General features: G+C 34.1%; 2 protein-coding genes across 3 annotated transcripts; one reads left to right on the forward strand and one right to left on the reverse strand.

The window, feature by feature from the left end:
- The first annotated feature begins 3666 nt into the window (after positions 1 to 3666).
- LOC110913299 (glutathione S-transferase T3-like) lies at positions 3667 to 4294 on the forward strand. The gene is made up of 2 exons (XM_022158140.1): positions 3667 to 3931; positions 4065 to 4294. Exons 1-2 carry the CDS (start codon positions 3667 to 3669, stop codon positions 4292 to 4294), a joined length of 495 nt encoding a protein of 164 aa, XP_022013832.1.
- Positions 4295 to 13511: 9217 nt separating this feature from the next.
- LOC110910686 (protein SCO1 homolog 2, mitochondrial) lies at positions 13512 to 18103 on the reverse strand. Of its 2 annotated transcripts, XM_022155293.2 has the most exons (8): positions 17936 to 18103; positions 16970 to 17105; positions 16146 to 16233; positions 15595 to 15798; positions 14676 to 14765; positions 14461 to 14593; positions 13805 to 13852; positions 13534 to 13692 (listed from the first exon to the last, which is right to left on the reverse strand). In XM_022155293.2, the coding sequence occupies exons 1-8, from the start codon at positions 17992 to 17994 to the stop codon at positions 13662 to 13664; spliced, it is 789 nt and encodes a 262-aa protein (XP_022010985.1). In that variant the 5' UTR covers positions 17995 to 18103; the 3' UTR covers positions 13534 to 13661. The 2 variants fall into 2 exon arrangements, with proteins under 2 accessions (XP_022010984.1, XP_022010985.1); XM_022155292.2 differs by having other exon boundaries at positions 13512 to 13852; positions 17936 to 18102.
- Between the last annotated feature and the right edge of the window lie 2142 nt (positions 18104 to 20245).

Genomic DNA, 20245 nt, shown 5'->3' on the forward strand with positions numbered 1-20245 from the left:
TGCAAGACTGCTGATATTTGTTTGTTCTTGATCTTGTTGCTTAAAACATATTCTAATATTTGTTTGTTCTGGATTGTATTGAGATTCATATGTTTTAATTGATATAAAGGAGCAATGAGGAAACATCTTGTTTCATGAATCATGCTTGTGACTTTTTTTTCGATTCTTTATCCTATGTTTGTAGTACTTTGCATTATTTATTTTTATGAATCATGAAGAGGACCTTGTTTTGAAGGATCAGATGCTAGTTATGTAGCATTCATCAAATAAGGTGGGTGGTTCAGTCATTGCTTATTTGTACCATTTGTGGGTGGTAGAGGTGGGTGGTGGCGGCTGATGGTGGTGGGGGTAAGGTTTGCAAGAACTGTTTAACACCGGGGGGTAATATTGCTGAGTACAACAAACCATAGGGGGTAATAAGAAAAGACAATTTAGTCATTTTACATTAGGGGGTAATATTACAGAGTAGAACAAACCATAGGGGGTAATATGAAAGGGCAATATAGTCATTTCACATTCCAGTTAACATATCTGTTAACTTATTTGACGGCAGGGGGTAATATTGCGACATAACAACAACGTTGGGGGTAAAATTGCAATTATTTCGTTAGAGGGGGTCAGAGTGCCAATTGGCTTAAACCCCAGGGGGTAAAATTGCAGTTTACCCATTTAGTAGTAATAATAATAATAATAATAATAAATATAGGGTAAGATTACCAAAATACCCCTGCCTATAACAGTCAAATAACCGTTGACTTACGGCAGGGGGTAAAGTTGCGACATAACAGCAAACGTTGGGGGTAAAATTGCAATTATTTCCTTAGGGGGGTAGACATGCCAATTGCCCTCAACCCCAGGGGGTAAAATTGCAGTTTACTCTACATTAAAAGTCAGTATAATGCTTGATAAATGTCTGACGCAGTATAATGTTTAACCATTCAGAGACAAATGTCTGAACAATTCAGCACCTGCTCGCGAAACAAACAGTCTAAACCATTAATGTTGAACTAATAAGAGGTCTGAACCGTTAACAACATTATTAAGAGGTAAAACAACCCTAACACATATATCGAAGTATCAATGTCACGCTAGCACTAAAGTTGGAACGTGTTAATGTGAAGTAAATTAAAGCGAAATGTAAAATATATAAAGAATAACTAAGTCAATCTAGGACCCACGCGTTGAGACGAATATGTTGGACGGGAAAAATAAACGTAAAAATGTTGAACAAAACATGCATGTTGCGCCATGTTAACTCGCAAAATTTAAAGCGAAAGGTAAAAACGTTAGACCACACACGCACATTCCAATTATGTAAACAACAAATTTTATTTTTAATCCAGATTCTTAAAATTGTTTTTATTGTATATAATTTCATATATACATAGTATTAATTTGTAAGTTTTCTACGCATCATCGTGTTGTATATCATGTTTATTGGGGTTTTAAAAAAATGATTTTTTCTACTTTTAACCCATAATGTTTCATCTTTTACAATTTAACCTCATAAAATTTATTTTTTTACCTTTAATCCAAAACTTTTCATCTTTTACAATTTAAACTTATAACTTTTTTACTTTCAACTTTAGTTCTCTATACTTTTCATTTATATAAAAATTTCATTTTGTATTTCGTTATAAGTTTTGCGAGTTAACACAGAAATTTTGTTATTAATTGTAATAACTACAAAATTAAAGGTGTAGCCTAACAATTATACGGTATTTATAATCAATATTATTCAGTTATCTTTTTTCATATTTAATCACATAACTAGGATTGCGACCCGCCGCAATGCGGCGGGAATTCTTTAGTTTTAACTAAGTCAATTTAGGATCTGGACGTTATGTTAAACCTGTCAAACGGGGAAAAAAATACATGATGTAAAAACGTTCACCCACATACGCACGTTGCGTCGTGTTAAATCGCAAAATGTAGAACGAAACGTAAAAACATTAAACCAAAGACGCACGTTGCGATGTGTTAAGTCACAAAATTTAAAACTAAGCATAAAGCGAAAAATTTACGGAAAATGAAAACTATAAAGGACCAAACTTGAAAGTAAAAGAAGTTATAAGGATAGATTGCAAAAGATAAAAAGTTTTGGGTTAAAAGTAAACAAAAAAACAAAAAAAAGTTATGAAATACTTTTGGGTGAAAAGTAAAAAAAAAATCAATTTTTTTTGGAAAAGCCCCAAAGCCCACGTTACGACAACCATATGCATAACCATTTTTCTTTAAAAACCTCCCAACGCACACCCCGCGTTGCGGCGGGGCGTAAAACGGTGTCAAATAGTACTAATGTTACAGAACCGTCATCGACCACCAACACTGACTCGACCTAGGATATGCGTGTTGCGACGAACCTGGCATGGAAAAATAAAGGTAAAAACGTTGAACCACACATGCACGTTGCGTCGTATTAACTCGAAAAATTTAGAACTATACATAAAATGAAAATTTGCGAAAGATGAAAAGTATAAGTGACAAAAGTTGTGAAGTTAAATTGCAAATAATGAAAAGTTTTGGGTTAAAGTTAAAAAACAAATTATGTAGGGTTAAAATTGTAAAAGGTAAAAACATTTGAGTTAAAAGTAAAAAATCAACTTTTTTTTTTGAAAAACACCCAAAGCACAATGTACAAGTAATGATGCACAAAAATGTTAGAAACTTACATATGGATTAATAATTAGTATGGGTGTGTAAAATATAATTAAGACAGCCGATATTTAAAAGACAAGTTTGCCCTTACAAGTTCTTAAAAATTAATGTAAAAACACAGTCTTATACCATGTTACAAGTTAATTTGGATTGTATTTATGAGTTTGTTTGATTATAACAAAATTAAATAGCATTTTTATTTGCCACCACCAGCTACCTCCACAACCACTTTCGTATTAATTATCACTGTCCACTACCATCGTCGTGACCCCTTACCATCAGAAAAAGAATTTGATAACTGTGGAGGCTTTGCTTATGATTTTGGTCAAATATTTTAATGACAAAAAGATGATTCTTGTTGTGTTACTTTCAATCCTAACACCACTCGTAGTGGGATTTTTTGGTGTTTTTTCCCCAAAAATTGCCCCCCCCCACGCCCCTAGATCGTCCCTTGAGCGTTTTTATAAAAATTTTGTCTGGAGCGTTCTTTTTTCCACGCCTTCAATTTTTTTGGCCAATGTCGCACACCTTCATAAGTCCCGTTGCGGATCGTCGCACGCGTCCCACACCGCCCCCTAAGGCCCGTCGCGGCGCCTTCGTCGTCTATGAGACGTTGGAGACGGGGTGAAGGTTTCAAAAAGTCGTCCCCCCTCAACGGTAACATGCCTATTATATAAAAAAAAATCACCCCCAACCACTATATATTCAACCTTTTCACCCCATTTTTTTTACCAAAAACCTCCACTTTTCACCCCATTTTTATAAAAAACTCTCTCCCAACCTTAAAAAAATATGGATCTCTACAACCCAAATAATCCCAACTCAAGTTCACTCCCGTTTTCGTCACCCGGCTACACACCCGTCATGTAAAACTATTTTGCGGGTTACCAACAAATGCCCAACGCTTTCAACCAACGAAACCAATACCCTATGCAACAACACAACATTCCGTTCAACCAAATGCAAATGCAACCAAACCCACAGACATTCAACATGCCATATCAATAAATGCAAATGCAGCAGCTAATGCAAAACCCGCTAAATATGCCATATCAATCACCGCCACAAGTACGTCCAACACAAATCGAGGAAGAAGATGATGACGTAGAGGTTGTGCCAAAAACGCAACCTCAACCTTCAAAAAAGAAAAATACAAAGGGAAATGGTAAAAAAGAAGACGTAGCCGTCAAACAACAACAAAGGCCATGGTCAAAAATTAAGGAAGAGACGTTGGCCAAGGCATATATTAGGTCGTCAAGGAATCCTATACTCGGTAAAAATTAATTTTTTCATTATATTATTATTGTTATTAACTTTTATTGGTACATTATATTATTATTGTTATTAAATATTATTTGTACACTATATTTTTCTAACAAAATATTATTATTGTTACCAACTTGTAGGTAACAATCAATTAACCGATGGGTTTTGGCAAGAAATCCTTGATATATTCCACGCGATGATGGAACAAGGCGAGTACAGAACCGTTGATTCTATCGGCTCCAAGTGGCGCAAGATGAATACCGTGATCCAACGCTTTTGTGGGTTTTATAACAAAACGCTCACCAACAAACCGAGTGGGTGGAACAACGAAAATGCTTTTAATGAAGCGTTGCGTTTATACGAAAAATGAACATAAAACTTCTTTCCCACACGTCCGTGCGTAAGGATTCACCAAAATGGGCGGCAACTCCAAATGAGGTTGCAAGCGTGAAACGAGCAACCAAACGGTCTAAAACTTCCGAGTCAGGAAGTTATAGCGTTGGAGGCTCAACCGGACGTTGCCAAATAAATATCAACGACGAGGAGCCGATTGGGGAGGAAGAACGTCCCCAAGGAACGGACAAAAGTAAAAAAGATAGCGGCTGAAAAAAGAAAAAAAGCCGCATCAAGAAGTGGTGGTGGTTCGAAGTTGGAAGATATTATGGTTGAGTTGAAAGCATTCAACCAAACCTTTACCGAGACGCAAACCGAGAAGATAAAGGTGAAAAAACGACACGCCGAGGAGAAGCAAAGGAGGCAAGAAGAAGCACAACAGTTGGAGGAATGGAAAATAATGGCTACCGACCTTAGCGAATATCCTGAGGAAGACCGTCCCATCTTACAAATGATGAAGGAAAAAATTAGAAAATGAAGTGGGGGAGTATAGTTTTTTTAAATGTAACTTTAGTTTTTTTTAAGTGTGTTGTTTTTTTTAGTTTTTATTTAAATGTAACTTTAGGGTTTTTTTAAGTGTGTTGTTTTTTTTAGTTTTTATTTAAATGTAAGTTTTTTTTATTTTTATTTACTTTGTTTTAATTAATTAATTAAATCAAAAAGATAATAATAAAAGGGGGGGGGGGGGGGGACTATCCACCACACTCTTGGGTAGTCCCCAAGTGAATGATCCTCCACCCTTGCTGAGGTGACGCCTACGTGGTGGATTATTCCTTTAGGGACTAACCTCACCATACCTAATGTATAACATGCATTTTCAGAAAAGCCTTTATTGTACCGAAAAAGAATTTTGGTAAAGATGGTGTCTTTGTTCAATTAAAACCAACAACGTCTCTAGTTTGCAACTTCATCTAATCGCCAGTTTACGGTTCGATTAAGTTGACATGAAAAAAAAAAGATTAACTTGACATGAAAATGGGGTTGCTTTCTCGGTAACAACAGCTCTAATTAACTTTTTGTCACCATCCCAAATGATCACCATCATATCTAGATATGTTTACAGCATAGAGTTTGAGAATTATCTAAAACTTGAATTTTAACTCGAATCTGTACCGTCAAATATCTAATCCGACTCATTTCCAACAAAACTAATGTCAAAACGTAGACCAACTAAAACATATATAAAATAAGCATGAAAACATATTATATTTGACCTGATTCATTACCGAAAAAAAATTATGTCAAAACGTAAAACAACTTATATTTACACCGAAACATATTTAAAAAAACAACACGTATGAAAATATTGTTTTTTAAGTTAAAAAATGGTACCGTGTGTTACGACAGCGTTGAAAGGTAAAGTAACTTGAACTTACATACCCCCTATTGAAAACGTATTATATTTGACTCGACTTGTTTTTGAAAAAAAAATATGATAAAACGTAGACCTTTTACGTAAAAATGTAAACCAACTTGGATCTATAGACACATACTTAAAAAGGAAAAAAAAAAAAAAAAGAAAGATAAAAAAGAAGAGTAAATTACAAGTTTTGTCCTTTATGTTTGTCCCAAATTTCAGGCGTTGTCCTTTACCTTTAAAATTGATGACCTTTGTACTTAATGTTTGAAAATGTTGCACGTTATGTCCTTTAAGACAAACCCAGTTAGAATGTTCTGTTAAGTTATATCATGTGCATTGCACACGAGGGTAGAACAGTCATTTCCCCTCTCTACTTGTGTTTCCCCCTTTTAAAACCCTAATAACACCCCTGATTCATCTTCAACCCCAATTCATCTTCAACCCCAAACCTTAATTCCAAAATCATCTGTCTGCAACAAAATTCTCAACCCAATTCTCACAGCAATCATATCATTCATCTTCAACCCCAAACCCTAATTCCAAAATCAACTGTCAGCGGCGGGGGCCCGTGTGGTGGGTTGTCTTGCGAGGCGGCGTTTGGTTGTTGTGCTTGCACGACAGGTGGCAGAAGGGAGGCAGAGATAGTGGTGGCGCGACAGCGATGCTAGTATACAACGAGATTTTGGTGGTGTCAAGCAGTTGGCTCAAGTGTAGGTGACGTTTCTTGGCGGCAGATCTATGGTTCCGACAACCTTTAGTTCTGAAGAGACTTTGTCTACCTGATTCATCTCAGTAACTTTGTGTATGTTTAGATCTTTTATTTACGAGCACCGGTCTGTTAATTTTGAAAGATTAGTGGTGGTGTCAATAAGTGAGGTCGAGCGGGGATGGTGGTTTGCGGTGGCTGATTAAACGAAGCAGATGGTGGTGTTCAGATATCATGGTGATAAATTTGGGTTGAGAATTTTGTTGTAGACAGTTGATTTTGGAATTAGGGTTTGGGGTTGAAGATGAATTAGGGTTGAAGATGAATCAGGGGTGTTATTAGAGTTTTAAAATGGGGAAACACTAGTAGGGAGGGGAAATGTCTGTTCTACCCTCGTGTGCAATGCACATGACATAACTTAACAGAAAATTCTAACTGGGTTTGTCTTAAAGAACATAACGTGCAACATTTTCAAACATTAAGTAGAAAAGTCATCAATTTTAAAGGTAAAGGAAAAACCTAAAATTTGGGACAAACATAAAGGACAAAACTTGTAATTTACTAAAAAAAAAAAGAAAAAAAAGTAAATAACGTTGCTATAGTGATTTTGGCTACAATTGAGATTTTGTGGATATATTTAAAATTGATATTTTAATTTTATAAAGAGGATAACTTAAAATAATGAGTTATGTATTTGAATTTCAAAATATGAGATTTTCAAAATATTTGAATTTCGATAGGGGAAAGATTTTTTAGAAGAAACTTAACCTGATATGAGAAATATTTTATAAATCCTATTTATTATTATTTCTTTTTAATTAATTAGCTAAAAACGCTTTAGCATACATATTTCAGAATTTATTCTACACATGTCAACATTTATCTTACATATATATCATACATATATCGAAATTTATCCTACATTTTATCCTACTTGTATCAAAATTTATCCTACATATATCGAAATATATCATACATTTTATCATACAGATATCGAAAATTGTTAATTCACTGTAAATTAGGTTGCCTTGAAAGAGTATATTTAAAAAATAAGTTATAAGTATAACTTAGTTAGCGAATTTAGAGGAATACATTAAGTTAATTAGTTTTATAAACTTACATATATGCCCTTGTAATAATATTAATACAGATATTAAATACGACACTTTTATTGGTTTAAAACTTTTCTTTTAAAACTAATAACAAATATTTGAATTTTAGAATATGAGATTTTATTTTATAAAGGGGATAACTTAAAATAATGAGCTAATCTATATCTATATCTATATCTAAACAAGGAAATGTTGTGGACAACCATATAATTTAACTTTGATTTTAAGACATTTTAGAAAATCTAATATACATTTGGTACAATTTTTTATTGTATAAAAAACTTGTAATTTACCATTTTGTCCCTCTTGTTATATTAATGATATATTCAATGAATGGAAATAATATTTAATGGCATAAATTTTACGAATATAATTTATATTTATTTCTAATTATAACATAATATTTAATATTTATTAACTAGTTGAATACAATATTTTATTTTTAAAGTTCATTTATCCATTTTTAATAATATGTATTAGTTGGGTCGAGCAAATATGTCGCGTTAAAACAGGTCACATAAAAAGGGTTATTTTGGTTTGAGTCAAAATGGGTTCGAGTCAAAACAGTTTGGTCAGAACAATTCGCATAAATTAAATATTTATTAATTAGTTAAATTTAACATTTTATTTTTAATTTCTTATTAATTTTTCTTTTTATTAATACGTTTGGTATTTAATAATACATATTCATTTTTCTTTTAATAACATGTATTGGTTAGGACAGGTCAGGCAACATGTCGCGTCAGAGCAAGTTACAAAAAAAAAAGAGTTAATAGCCAAAATGGTCCCTGAGGTTTGCTCACTTTTGCCACTTTCGTCCAAAATTCAAAATTTTTACATCTGGGTCCCTGAGGTTTGCATTTTGTTGCCATTTTGGTCCAAATCTCAAATCATGTCAGATTTTTGTCCTTTTTCTCAGGGGTATTTTAGTCATTTTAAGTATTAATATACCCAAACACCCCTAAAATCACTCAGCACACACACACACACACACACACACACACACACACACACACACACACACACACACACTCCCTCTCTCCAAACACCCTTCTTTCTCTTCTCTCTCTCTTATCTCTGTCGAACACCACCACCGCACCGCCACCACCACCGCACCGCCACCACCACCACCACCATCGCCACAGCACCTCCACCACCGCAACCATCTCTGTCTCTCTCTCTTCTCCCTCCCTCTCTTCCGCAACCACCACAACCAACCACCACAAATCAAAAGAAACCCTAAAATTCTCTAATCAGCTGCCACTAATCGGCTTCTTCTTCATCAATCATGGCTTCAATGGCTTAGGATCACCACCAACACTTCCCACCGGCAAAATCCATCACATCTGCACCACCACCTCATCCCCCAACCGACCTCTCCACCACCACCGCAACCACCACTTTAATCCTCCGCCGTCGTTCTTCTCTCTCCACCAACCACCGCTTTCACCGACCTCACATCCACCCCATCCTCCACCATACCTACCCATTATCGTTCCCCATTTAACCAGATCTGAACAGGGGTGTTAGAGACGATGATGGTTTCTAGTGTCTTTGATCATCGATGCCTAAGGGGTTTGAATTCAGATGCAGCAACAGACGATGACTGACCAGAAACATCACAGATCCAACAGCTCTAGCGACGGTGATGGCAGTTTATAATGGTGGATGGACTGTGGTTGGTGGAGTTTCTTATCTTGCGGTGGTGGTTGCGGAAGAGAGAGAGGGAGAAGAGAGAGAGACAGAGATGGTTGCGGTGGTGGTGGCGGTGCGGTGGTGGTTGTGGTGGTGTTTGACAGAGATGAGAGAGAGAGAAGAGAAAGAAGGGTGTTGAGAGAGAGTGTGTGTGTGTGTGTGCAGAGTGATTTTAGGGGTGTTTGGTATACTAATACTTAAAATGACTAAAATACCCCTGAGGAAAAGGACAAAAATCTGACCTGATTTGAGATTTGGAGCAAAATGGCAACAAAATGCAAACCTCAGGGACCCAGATGTAAAAAATTTGGATTTTGGACTAAAGTGGCAAAAGTGAGCAAACCTCAGGGACCATTTTGGCTATTAACTAAAAAAAAATTATTTTGATTCGAGTTAAAACGGGTTTGGGTCATTAACTAGTCGAATTTAATATTTTAATTTTAAATTTCTTTTATTCATTTTTCTTTTAATAATTCGTATTGGTTGGGTTAGGTTAAGTCACATAAAAAGGTCACATAAAAACAATTATTTTGGTTCGAATCAAAATGGGTTCGAATCAGATATGTTACATGATAGTTAATATTAATTAATTAGTTGAATAGACAAATACAATTTTTACTTAAAACATAAATATATAATATTTACTAATTAGTTGAATTTAATATTTCAATTTTAAATTTCTTTTATTTTGATAATACATTTTGTATTTAATAATATGTATTCAATTTTCTTTTAATAATATGTTTGGTATTTAATAATATGTATATTGGTTGGGTCGGCCAACATGTCGTGTCAGAATAAGTCACATAAAAAAGGTTATTTTAGTTCGAGTCAAAACTAGTTTGGGTCAAATCAGTTCGGGTCAGAAAATGTCACATTGTATTTAATATTTTAATTTTAAATTTCTTTTATTTACTTTTCTTTTAATATCACGTATTGGTTGGGTCACTTACACGTTCCGATCAGGTCAAAATCTAGCAAACCCCGTAGCATAGCGCGGACTCAATTGCTAGTTTTAAAACGATGTATGAAATTATCTAAAATTGAGATTTTGAGGATAATTATTTCTTAGACTTTAATTTAATGAATAAGATTTAACAATAATTTAAAATTAGTTTGTTTTATTACTGACATATTAATATAAGTTTTGAAACAAGACATCTAAGATAAATTTAAGATTTTGTAAACCAAGAACCAAGTGAAATCGGATTTATACAATTTTAGTAACTAAACCTACTTCAAAATCCTTTTGAAATGGTTCGTCGCCCTATTTTAGGACACTTGGAACGACATGACTAATAGGTTGGTAGTTTTTCGATCCATCTATAGCCAGCCCAACTCACATGTTCGAAAAATAGCTCAACCTATCACTTGAATGAGTGGAAAATGGCTCAGCTAAGCTAAGCTAAAAGGCGGATAAGATGAGATTAAACGTGCCAACCTAGACTATAGTTGTCTAAATGATCTCATAAATGTTTAAGAGTAATATTGAGATGTGATTGAGAATATTAGTAAATAAGAAACACAAGCACAATCGATCCAAAGATCTTGCCTACCTGTGGTTTACTAGAATAAGACACACCATGTGTGTAATACTTATTGCTAGAATCCGGTAAAATACACTCAATCCTACCCGACTTATGCTACTAAACTTGTTTAACAAATGATTTCGCATGAAGTGTAACAAAAACCGTATATATATATATCCAAAACAAACTACACCTCAATTAAGTCCTAACACACTATATCGTGTCATCTTTACCAATTGAATAGATAAAATTTATAATAAGCTTATAATAACATTGAAAGAGTAGATTCAAATCATAATCTTGGTAGTATAACATAAAAACATAATCTTTTTAGATCGTGTAACAATGCGAAACATATATTTTATCGATCATCATCTAAATGAAAAACTATCTACATAAACGAATGCAAGAATTGTGATTCACATTTGTAAACTTAATGTATCCTTCATCAACTATTGAATTCGCCATTTGTAAAAACTTCAAATATTGCTTGAAAAACCACAAGCAGACTAGAATTTACCTCATTCAATATCTTAAATTGGTCAATATTAAACTAAACACAACTTTTCCATGTTAAAAGCAAATGGTAAACCTTGATTTTGAGGTTGTCTTTATTCGACCATTTCCATGTTAAAAGCAAATGGTAAACCTTGATTTTGAAGTTGTCTTTATTCGACCATAAAATCATTAAAATGTTCAACTCAACTTATTACCACATAAGCTATCATGTTACCATGTAATTAGAATAGCTTCTGTTTTTATATTTACCTATTCAAAATTGCCGGTGGAAAGAAAACAATTTATTTTTCATTATATGTTTCATGATATTACATGTCATAAAATTCAATTTATTCGACTGAAACTAAAATATTATATAAGCTACACTAGGGATGAGCAAATGGTACTGATATCGAACCGTACCGGGTATATTCGGTACCAGTACCCACTTTTAGGGATTTTCGGTACCGGTTCGTACCAAATGAGTACCATGCTCATCCCTAAGCTACACTTCGCATTGCCGTTGTAATATTTCTGAAATTTTAGAAATTTTCTTTTTCTTATTTACTTTTTGATACAAGTAAGTTTTATTCAAAATCATGTTGTTATAATGTCCGGGCATAATCCACTAGTTATTATTACTATATATTAATAATAGAATTATTACTATTACTATATATTTATTTAATATTTATTATTTAATATTTAATATTAATATTAATATTAATATTAATATTAATATTAATATTAATATTAATAATAGAATTGAAATGAATAGTGATTTTAATATTGTAATAATATATAAAAAGCTTTTTTAATACTTTTATTATTTTAATATTATAATAATAGTTATTTTGTTTACTTTTTAACTTTAATCCTTTCTTTAATATCAAGGGTTGGGATAAGCTTGGTGTCAACCGTTATCGAACCAGTAGTGGTATCGAAAATACCGGGACAGTCCTGTTTGGTATCAGTACATGAAGGTAAAAACCGGCACTAATACAGAAAACGCCAAAAGTTGGTGCCGAATTGATATTGGAAATCTTTTGGTTCGGGAAATTCAGTGCTGCTACCCGGTACCATTTGCTCATCCCTGATCACGGTTATCGTACGAACAACGGTATCGTACAACTTTTTTTGTTGATTTTCTTCAACTTTTAATTTTTTTTTTTAGTTTCAGGGGTAGGGATGAGCTCGGTGCCAGCCGATACAGAATCGATATTGATACCGAAAATACCGGTTACGGTACCGGTATATGAAGGTAAAAAACGGCAGTGAACCAGTACCAGGAACGCCAAAAGTCGGTACCGAATTAGTACCTAAGATCTTTCGGTTCGACAAATTTGGTACCAGTATCCAGAACAATTTGCTCTGACCACGAGTTTCATACGAATAACATCGTTACAATACAACTAGTTTGGTTGATTTTCTTTTGGTTATCTTTTAGTTTTTTTTCTACATTTTCTTTTTATTCTTGTCAGCAGTTCCGTTCGCAACACGCTTGTAGTGATTTCAAAACACATGTAAACACAAACTAAATAACAAAAGAAATTCGCCGCAACTTCTAACATCTATATAGCGGATGAATAGTGAAAAAAGATATATTTCTTTCAATTATTTTGATTTGTTTAAAATTTGTTTTTATTATTTTCTTATAATAATTAATATTGAGCATATATATTTTTTCTATAATTGTTAAGATACGATGTATTTCAAAATTCCGAGTATTTCGTATATATTATCAAAGCTATCTTACATATTCATCATTCATAATTTAACATGTACAAAAACACGTCTTTGGAACAATTTTATTCATGGGTCAATATGTGCATTCTTGTCTTGGGAACAATTATATTCACTAGTCAATATATGCATTCTTGGTCCAGTTAACCGATTTTTTAATCGGTTTACCAGTTAACCGACAAAAAGGATGAAAAAACCGGTTATCAACTAAACTGGTTAGAGTAAAACCGGTGAAAGCAAAAATGAGAAAAAAAAAATCAACGGTTTGGTTACGAACTAATTAGAGAAAAAACTGTTTTGTACAAGTAAAAACCGTTTTGTTGAATAGTTAAAAAAGAATAGTCGCTGATGACTACTGGCACTCACAGTGAACACACCATCAATAGAACCATTAAAAGTTATAACATATCCAATGCTACCATTGCATACACATACACTATAATTACTAACGATACAACAAATAACGCCGGTAAATAATATAAGAAAAAAATAAAACACTATTCACAATAATAAGGTGAATTGATTTCAACTCAAAAAGCATTGACAACCACTATCCTTGCATTTGTGTTATTATATTTCTCAAGACTTTACTCATGATCTTAAAACTGAGACCAACAAAGATCTACCCTTCAATTCTATTTGTTAGATGAGTGAAAAAACCAAATAAAACCAATCAATTAGCAGCTATCCACACAAACCCTTTACTTGAAGCTAATCAGTAAACCACATTCCCTGCTTAGTGATGATGAATGATGATCAAAAAAAAAAAAAAAAAAAAAAAAATCAGTTTTGTGTCTTCTGTACTTCTTTTTGAATCTCTTGGGATAGTTGATTTGCAGTATACCTAAGCCCAAAGCTTTTAACAAATTCCATACTTGGATTCATCAGATACCTGTTAATTGTAAAATACTAAAATGAAAAACAATAGAAATATATATAAAGATTTGGTCTTTTTATTACAACTTCAAAAATCTCTTTTTTTTTTCCTTCTAAAAATATTAAGTTTAGTAAATAATTATTTATTAGAGTTAAATGCCATTTTAGTCCCTGTGGTTTGGGCCATTTTGACAGTTTAGTCCAAAGGTTTCATTTTTTGTCTGTGAGTCCAAAAAGGTTTCACTGTTGCCATTTTAGTCCACTTGGTTAACTTCATCCATTATTTCTGTTAACGAGAAGGGCGATTCGGTCATTTTATATGGCCGAATTGCCTTTCTAGTTAACAGAATTACATATAAAATGACCGAATTGCCCTTCTGGTTAACAGAAAAAAATGGATGAAGTTAACCCAGTGGACTAAAATGGCAACGGTGAAATCTTTTTGGACCTACAGGACAAAAATGAAACCTTTGGACTAAACTGGCAAAATGCCCAAACCAGAGGGCCAAAATGGCATTTAACTCTATTTATTAAATCCTTATTTTGATAACTATTTACGGTCATAACCGCAAAGCACATGCATCTACATAGCAGTCTAATGAGAGAGTGTTGAGTGTAGTTTACATTCCGTGTGAAATTTCGACAAGATAATCATCCCCATCTTCTTCAACCTTCTTAAAAGGCACTCTGTACTCATTCGCCATCTTTCTTATAGCACCAACTGGTCCAGTTAGACCCATTATTCTCTCATCAAACTCTGCACACATTGTTTAAAGAAAAAGTAATAAGTTACGAAATTTTTAAGAGTTATAGTTTATATGAGTGAAATGAGAACTGGCCTTTGAGATAGGCGCGAAGGTGAGATGGGGTATCACGTTGCGGATCAATGGTGACGAAAACAGGTCGAATCGTAATGTTGTGTTCTGAATCTTTTTGCGTCAAAATGAAGAAGCAAAAACACCGGAAAAAGGTTAATGGTTGTGGAGTCAGAGTATGAAATATAACAATATTCATTATAGAGTAAATTACGTTTTTGGCCCCTGTAGTTATATCACTTTTACTATATTAGCCCAAAATAAGAATGTTTAACATATCTGCCCCCATGGTCTCTATAACTAACCATTTTGGCCCCTAAGTCTAACCATTTTCATGGTTTTAAAAAACGGTTGAGGCGTGCGCCTCAAGGCGAAACGGCCAAAAAACGATTCTGAGGCGCGCCTCATGGGGTTTCTACTGTATGTGCGCCTCAGAGGGGCTGAGGCGCTAAAAAGGCTGCGCCTCGGGTGCGCCTCAGGGGTTTTTGTTATTTGTTTTTGATGTTTTTGAGTTTTTGTGTCAATTTCAAGCAATTTCTGTCTTTTATATGTGTGTTTTTGATTATTTTGATGATGAATTTAGTTAGTATTACTATTTTTATAAGATGTATAATATTTATATTTATTTTTTAACTCCGCCTCGGGCTTACGCCTCGGTTCGCCTCGAGTCTTACGCCTCGTGAGGCGAAGGGAAAACGCCTCGAAACTCGTTTCCGTTTTTTTAAACCTTGACCATTTTAGCCCCCATTGTCTCTATAACTAACCATTTTGGCCCCCATGATCTCTAGACTTAGGGGCCAAAATGGTTAGTTATAGAAACCATGGGGGCAGATATGTTAAAAATTCTTATTTTGGGCTAACATAGTAAAAGTGATATAACCACAGGGGCCAAAAACGTAATTTACTCTTCATTATATTATATCACGAAAGTAAGAAGAAGAACCTAGTGTATTGATAACCTTGGCTAATTTCGCAAGTTCGGTTGGCCCCACATCAGGGGATGCCGTATAACCAAAGTAGATAAGTATCCAGTCTTCCCCCTGAAGGTCTTTTTCCGTCACTAATCTACCATCTGAACCAATCAAGCTGAAAGGCCCGCCAATCACCGGTGCGTTTCGTGCACTGCGTCCGTCGTTTCTACCCTCTCCTGATTGGATAAAAAAATGTTTGCGGGTCAACCGACAAAAACAAACTGCTTTGACTAGTTACACAATCCACTTTATTGCCATCTCTTAAACTTCAGTTTCAAAAAACACTAAAACCGCGAATGAAGTTTGACTTAAGTTGACCCCTTCACCTACAACTACTGTTACATCTTGACTATGAACGTTGACTCATTCAGAAATACAGAGCACATAAAAACAGGAAAGGAAAAAAAATATGTGTTTATATTAACTAACATAAGTAATCTTTCCATTCCATTTAGACACTTCAAGCACATCATACATGAGGATTATGTTCTGAAAGCGAAAAAAGGCGTAAAGAAGAGCTGACCTCTACGAGGAGTTCTCTTCTCATCATAAGAACGCATAAAAAGATATCCTCCACCAATCCCACCAAGAACACCAAAAACGCCAATTGGCTACAATAATAGAGTTACCAATGCTACAATGAAGATCATGGTGGCATATAATTATAAGGCAAATTAGATTTTAATAATCCAACAATAACTTAGGGGCTGTTTGGCAACATATGAATGGTTAAGTGCTGAACCAGTAAGAGGTCTGAACTATTAAGTGCAGAACCAGTAAGAGGTCTGAACCATTAAGAGCCTGTATAATGCTTAACCGTTCAGAGGCAAATGTCTGACCAATTCAGATTAGAGGTCTTAACCATTCAGACTCTGTATAAATCTTAACCATTCAGAGGCAAATGTCTGAACCATTCAGACATCTGCTCGTGAAACAAACAGTCTGAACCATTAAGTGCTGAACCAGTAAGAGGTCTGAACCATTAAGAGCCTCGTTAAGAGGTAAACAAACAGCCCCTTATTGGCCAATAAAAATACATCCTGACAATTTGACCAACTCCTAACTAATAATTTTGTTGCTAATAGCAATCCCACTCGCATCGTTTTCGCTCACGCGGATGATTATGAGCAAAATCAGTAGATGTACATTACATGTGAGCGAAGTCAAGTGTAAATCCACAATGATAGCAAAACTGGGATCGCTCTTGGCAACGGATACGAAAGTTAAGAGTCCCACGGTCCCACCGGTTAAACTGCAGGTATGGATTATCATACGTAAAACATTGTTTGGATTATTAAAGTACAATTTGCCTAATGATAATAATAGAATTCACGTGAGTCAACATACAAGAAGGTAAGATCGCCACGATGACGAAGAAGCCAATTGTTCCCGACCCTTATCCAATAAACGCCCATTCTTATTCGACCTTTGTGCCGCTCTCATGTAGCTTGAAGAATGAAACATCATCTTCTGTGTGCCACACCTAACCAACGTTGAAACAAAATCATCCTTAATCCCATCATAGCATAGTTGTTAATGGCGAATAGCGACAAATAGCGATAAGGTACCTATATGCTACATAGCGAATAGCAGGCGGCTATTTTATAAATAGCGATACACTAGAATATTTTTTTTAAATTTTATACGTATACAGTATACTATATCAAAATATCCTCGTATATTATATGTATATTTAACAAAAACCTAAAATCCAGCTATTTTATAGCTATATTTAATTGTTATTTATATTAAAACAAAAAAACAAAAAAAAAATTAAACCATCGCTACAACCCTAATAGCGAGCCTAGACGACCTATACGCTACGTAGCGCGCTATAGCGATCGCTAAGCTCGCCATTGACAACTATGCATCATAGTTCAAACAAATTCATAGTCTGGTTTAAAAAAAGAGAGAGGCGCAAGGCGCGCATGTACACACCTCAAACCGCATATCTCTCATCTGTTTTAAGCATAAGTCTATTTATCAAGTAATCCTTTCATAATTTCTGCATACATGTCTTTCCAAATAAACCTCCTACATACCCTAATTTTGACCAACTTTGACCAAGAGTTCCACAATCTTATTCAGATAATACAGACCCTAATTTTGACCAACTTTGACCAAAGATTCTACAATCTGATTCAGATAATATATCTACTTGTAACGCCATAGTTGATTCATTACAATGCATTTGTGTGTAAAATTAAGTGCATAAACCCTCAATTAAGCTATAAGTACAACAATCGCCATTGAACAAGCATCAAATGATTCAACAGAAATAGAAAAATTAAAGATGAAATTAATGATAATCACCTTGTAGGAGAAAATAGAGCCTCTGCAGACTTCTTTCGTATGAAATTTGATACAGACATGGATGAAACTGAAGGAATCAACGATGTAAAACCCTAATTTGATAAACCCCTGTGTGGGTTTCTTGAGCAGAAAGAAGAAGCAGGAATTTTGGTTTAGTTTACTTGTTGTCCAAGAATTTTAGAATTTTATTAAATCTTTCATTATTGGTTTTTAATTTTCTTGAATTTAATTTACAAAATACTGAATGCAAGATTGAAATTTTTGTAAGATGTGTGAAAACAATGTTTTAAAAACCGGTTTTATAATTGTACTGGGTTGAACTTAGAAACGGTTTAATCGATTGTACCGGGTTGTATAAGACGATTTAACCGGATTAACTAGTTAACCCTTTAATTCCATAAATATACAGTTTCAACTCAAAAAAGAATTCAAAACTACATGATTCTATAATCAAAAATCATTTTTTAACAAAGTTTTATTTAATGAAAGTCTATAATAGGTTTATTGCATTGGAGTGTGAAATGCATCAAGTTCACGATTGTGTAAAAGATGAAATTCGCTATGATCGCTAATTTAAACTCAAAATTTTAACAAGGAATTAAACTGGTAGGCCGGCATGAGCCAGTATTACCGGATATACCGACGGTTCAAAGACTATGTCGAAACCCTATTTATACCGTGCTCAACCGTACCAGAACAATAAACAGTAACCGGTTTAACCGGTATTACCAACCGGTTCGAATAGTTATTTAAAACATTGTGTGAAAGGAATTTTGATTCATGATTATATTCTTTTTAATGGACGATTATAAAATTATATCTTATAAAAAGTTAAAAATAATTGAAAAGATAATTATGTCTAATTTTTTTAGTTATACTTTATTATTACTTTCTTTATAATTATAACAACAATAAAATATTTTATGATTTTCACATTGAGTATTACATTAGAAAAAGAAACAAATGATGCTTTTTAAAAAATAACATTGCTTACTAAACGGTATATCCAATATTTGATACAATGGTACGTCAAACCTATATACAATGATGCGTCTAACATTATAACGATGTTTTCAAGTTGTTAAGGACTAGTGCGTGAATGAACTATGACATTAGAGCAGTGTGTCCAATCATAATACAGTGGTGCGTCTAATATCACAATTATGTGTTTAAGTTTTGTTCCAAGCTTTACCAAAAGAACATAGACACTTCATTCCCTTTTACATACATCAGAGGCAAAACACTTCTCTACATAGACATCATTGTTACCAGCAATCACAACACTTGAGGTCAACCATGTTATAAAACTACTTAGCAAAGCCTTTGCTATTAAGGATCTTGGAGCTCTTGATTATTTTATGGGCATTGAACTGGTTTCTCAAGGAAAGAATATCATTCTCCCTCAAAGAAATACATATCAGATCTCCTACATCATATTGCAATCTCCAATTAGCTCTTCACAACAATTATCTCTTGGGATAGTCCATTATTACCGGATCCAGTCAAATATCAACAACTAGTTGTAGCACTCAAATATGTACCTTGTCCAGACCAGGTATTACTTTTGCAGTCAACAAGGTGTGCCGATACATCCATGATCCAAGAAAGAACCACTGATCATGTTCTAAAAAGAACTCGCCGAGAAATAATGATTCCAAAACTCATAACTTACCCTCCTTCACACACTAAATAAAATTAGCATTAGCATAAAATGCAACAATGTCTACCTTATGTTAATACCCATTGCTCGTAAGGTTATTCAAAGGCAGTTTGCCCAACCCCTCCATGTTATCATCATCCAATCTTATAAATTGGTTAGTATCTACGAATGAACTTGTATATTAATACCCATTGCCGGTTAAGTTATTCAAAGATAGTTTGCCCAACCCCTCCATATTATCATCATCCAATCTTATAAAGTGGTTAGCATCTACGATGAACTTGTATAACTTCATTCACTTGTGATGGTGAAAGCGTTTAAACTAACACAATAAGACCAACTTATGATAAGATGTACCATTGCTAAGGAATAGGCTCGCTAATTGGTTCATTTGATCCTCCATGCACATTCACATTCTCAATTGTATGAGTTTAAAGAATAAACTTTATTAGCTCGTTTTGATTAATCTTTGGCTTTGGAATATGTTTCTTTCTTTTCGGAGTCTCCACTCACTTTTTACCAAGAGGAGGTGGAGTTAATCCTCTTCAAATATGGGAACCATTTGAGTAAAATCTCACTCCTTTGTCTTTGGTGTAGTTTCGTCATCATTGTTGATCTAATTTGGAGTACTAGACCCTTCACCCTGACTT

The sequence above is a fragment of the Helianthus annuus genome, chromosome 15 (assembly GCF_002127325.2).
Source record: "Helianthus annuus cultivar XRQ/B chromosome 15, HanXRQr2.0-SUNRISE, whole genome shotgun sequence".
Classification (NCBI taxonomy): Eukaryota; Viridiplantae; Streptophyta; class Magnoliopsida; order Asterales; family Asteraceae; genus Helianthus; species Helianthus annuus.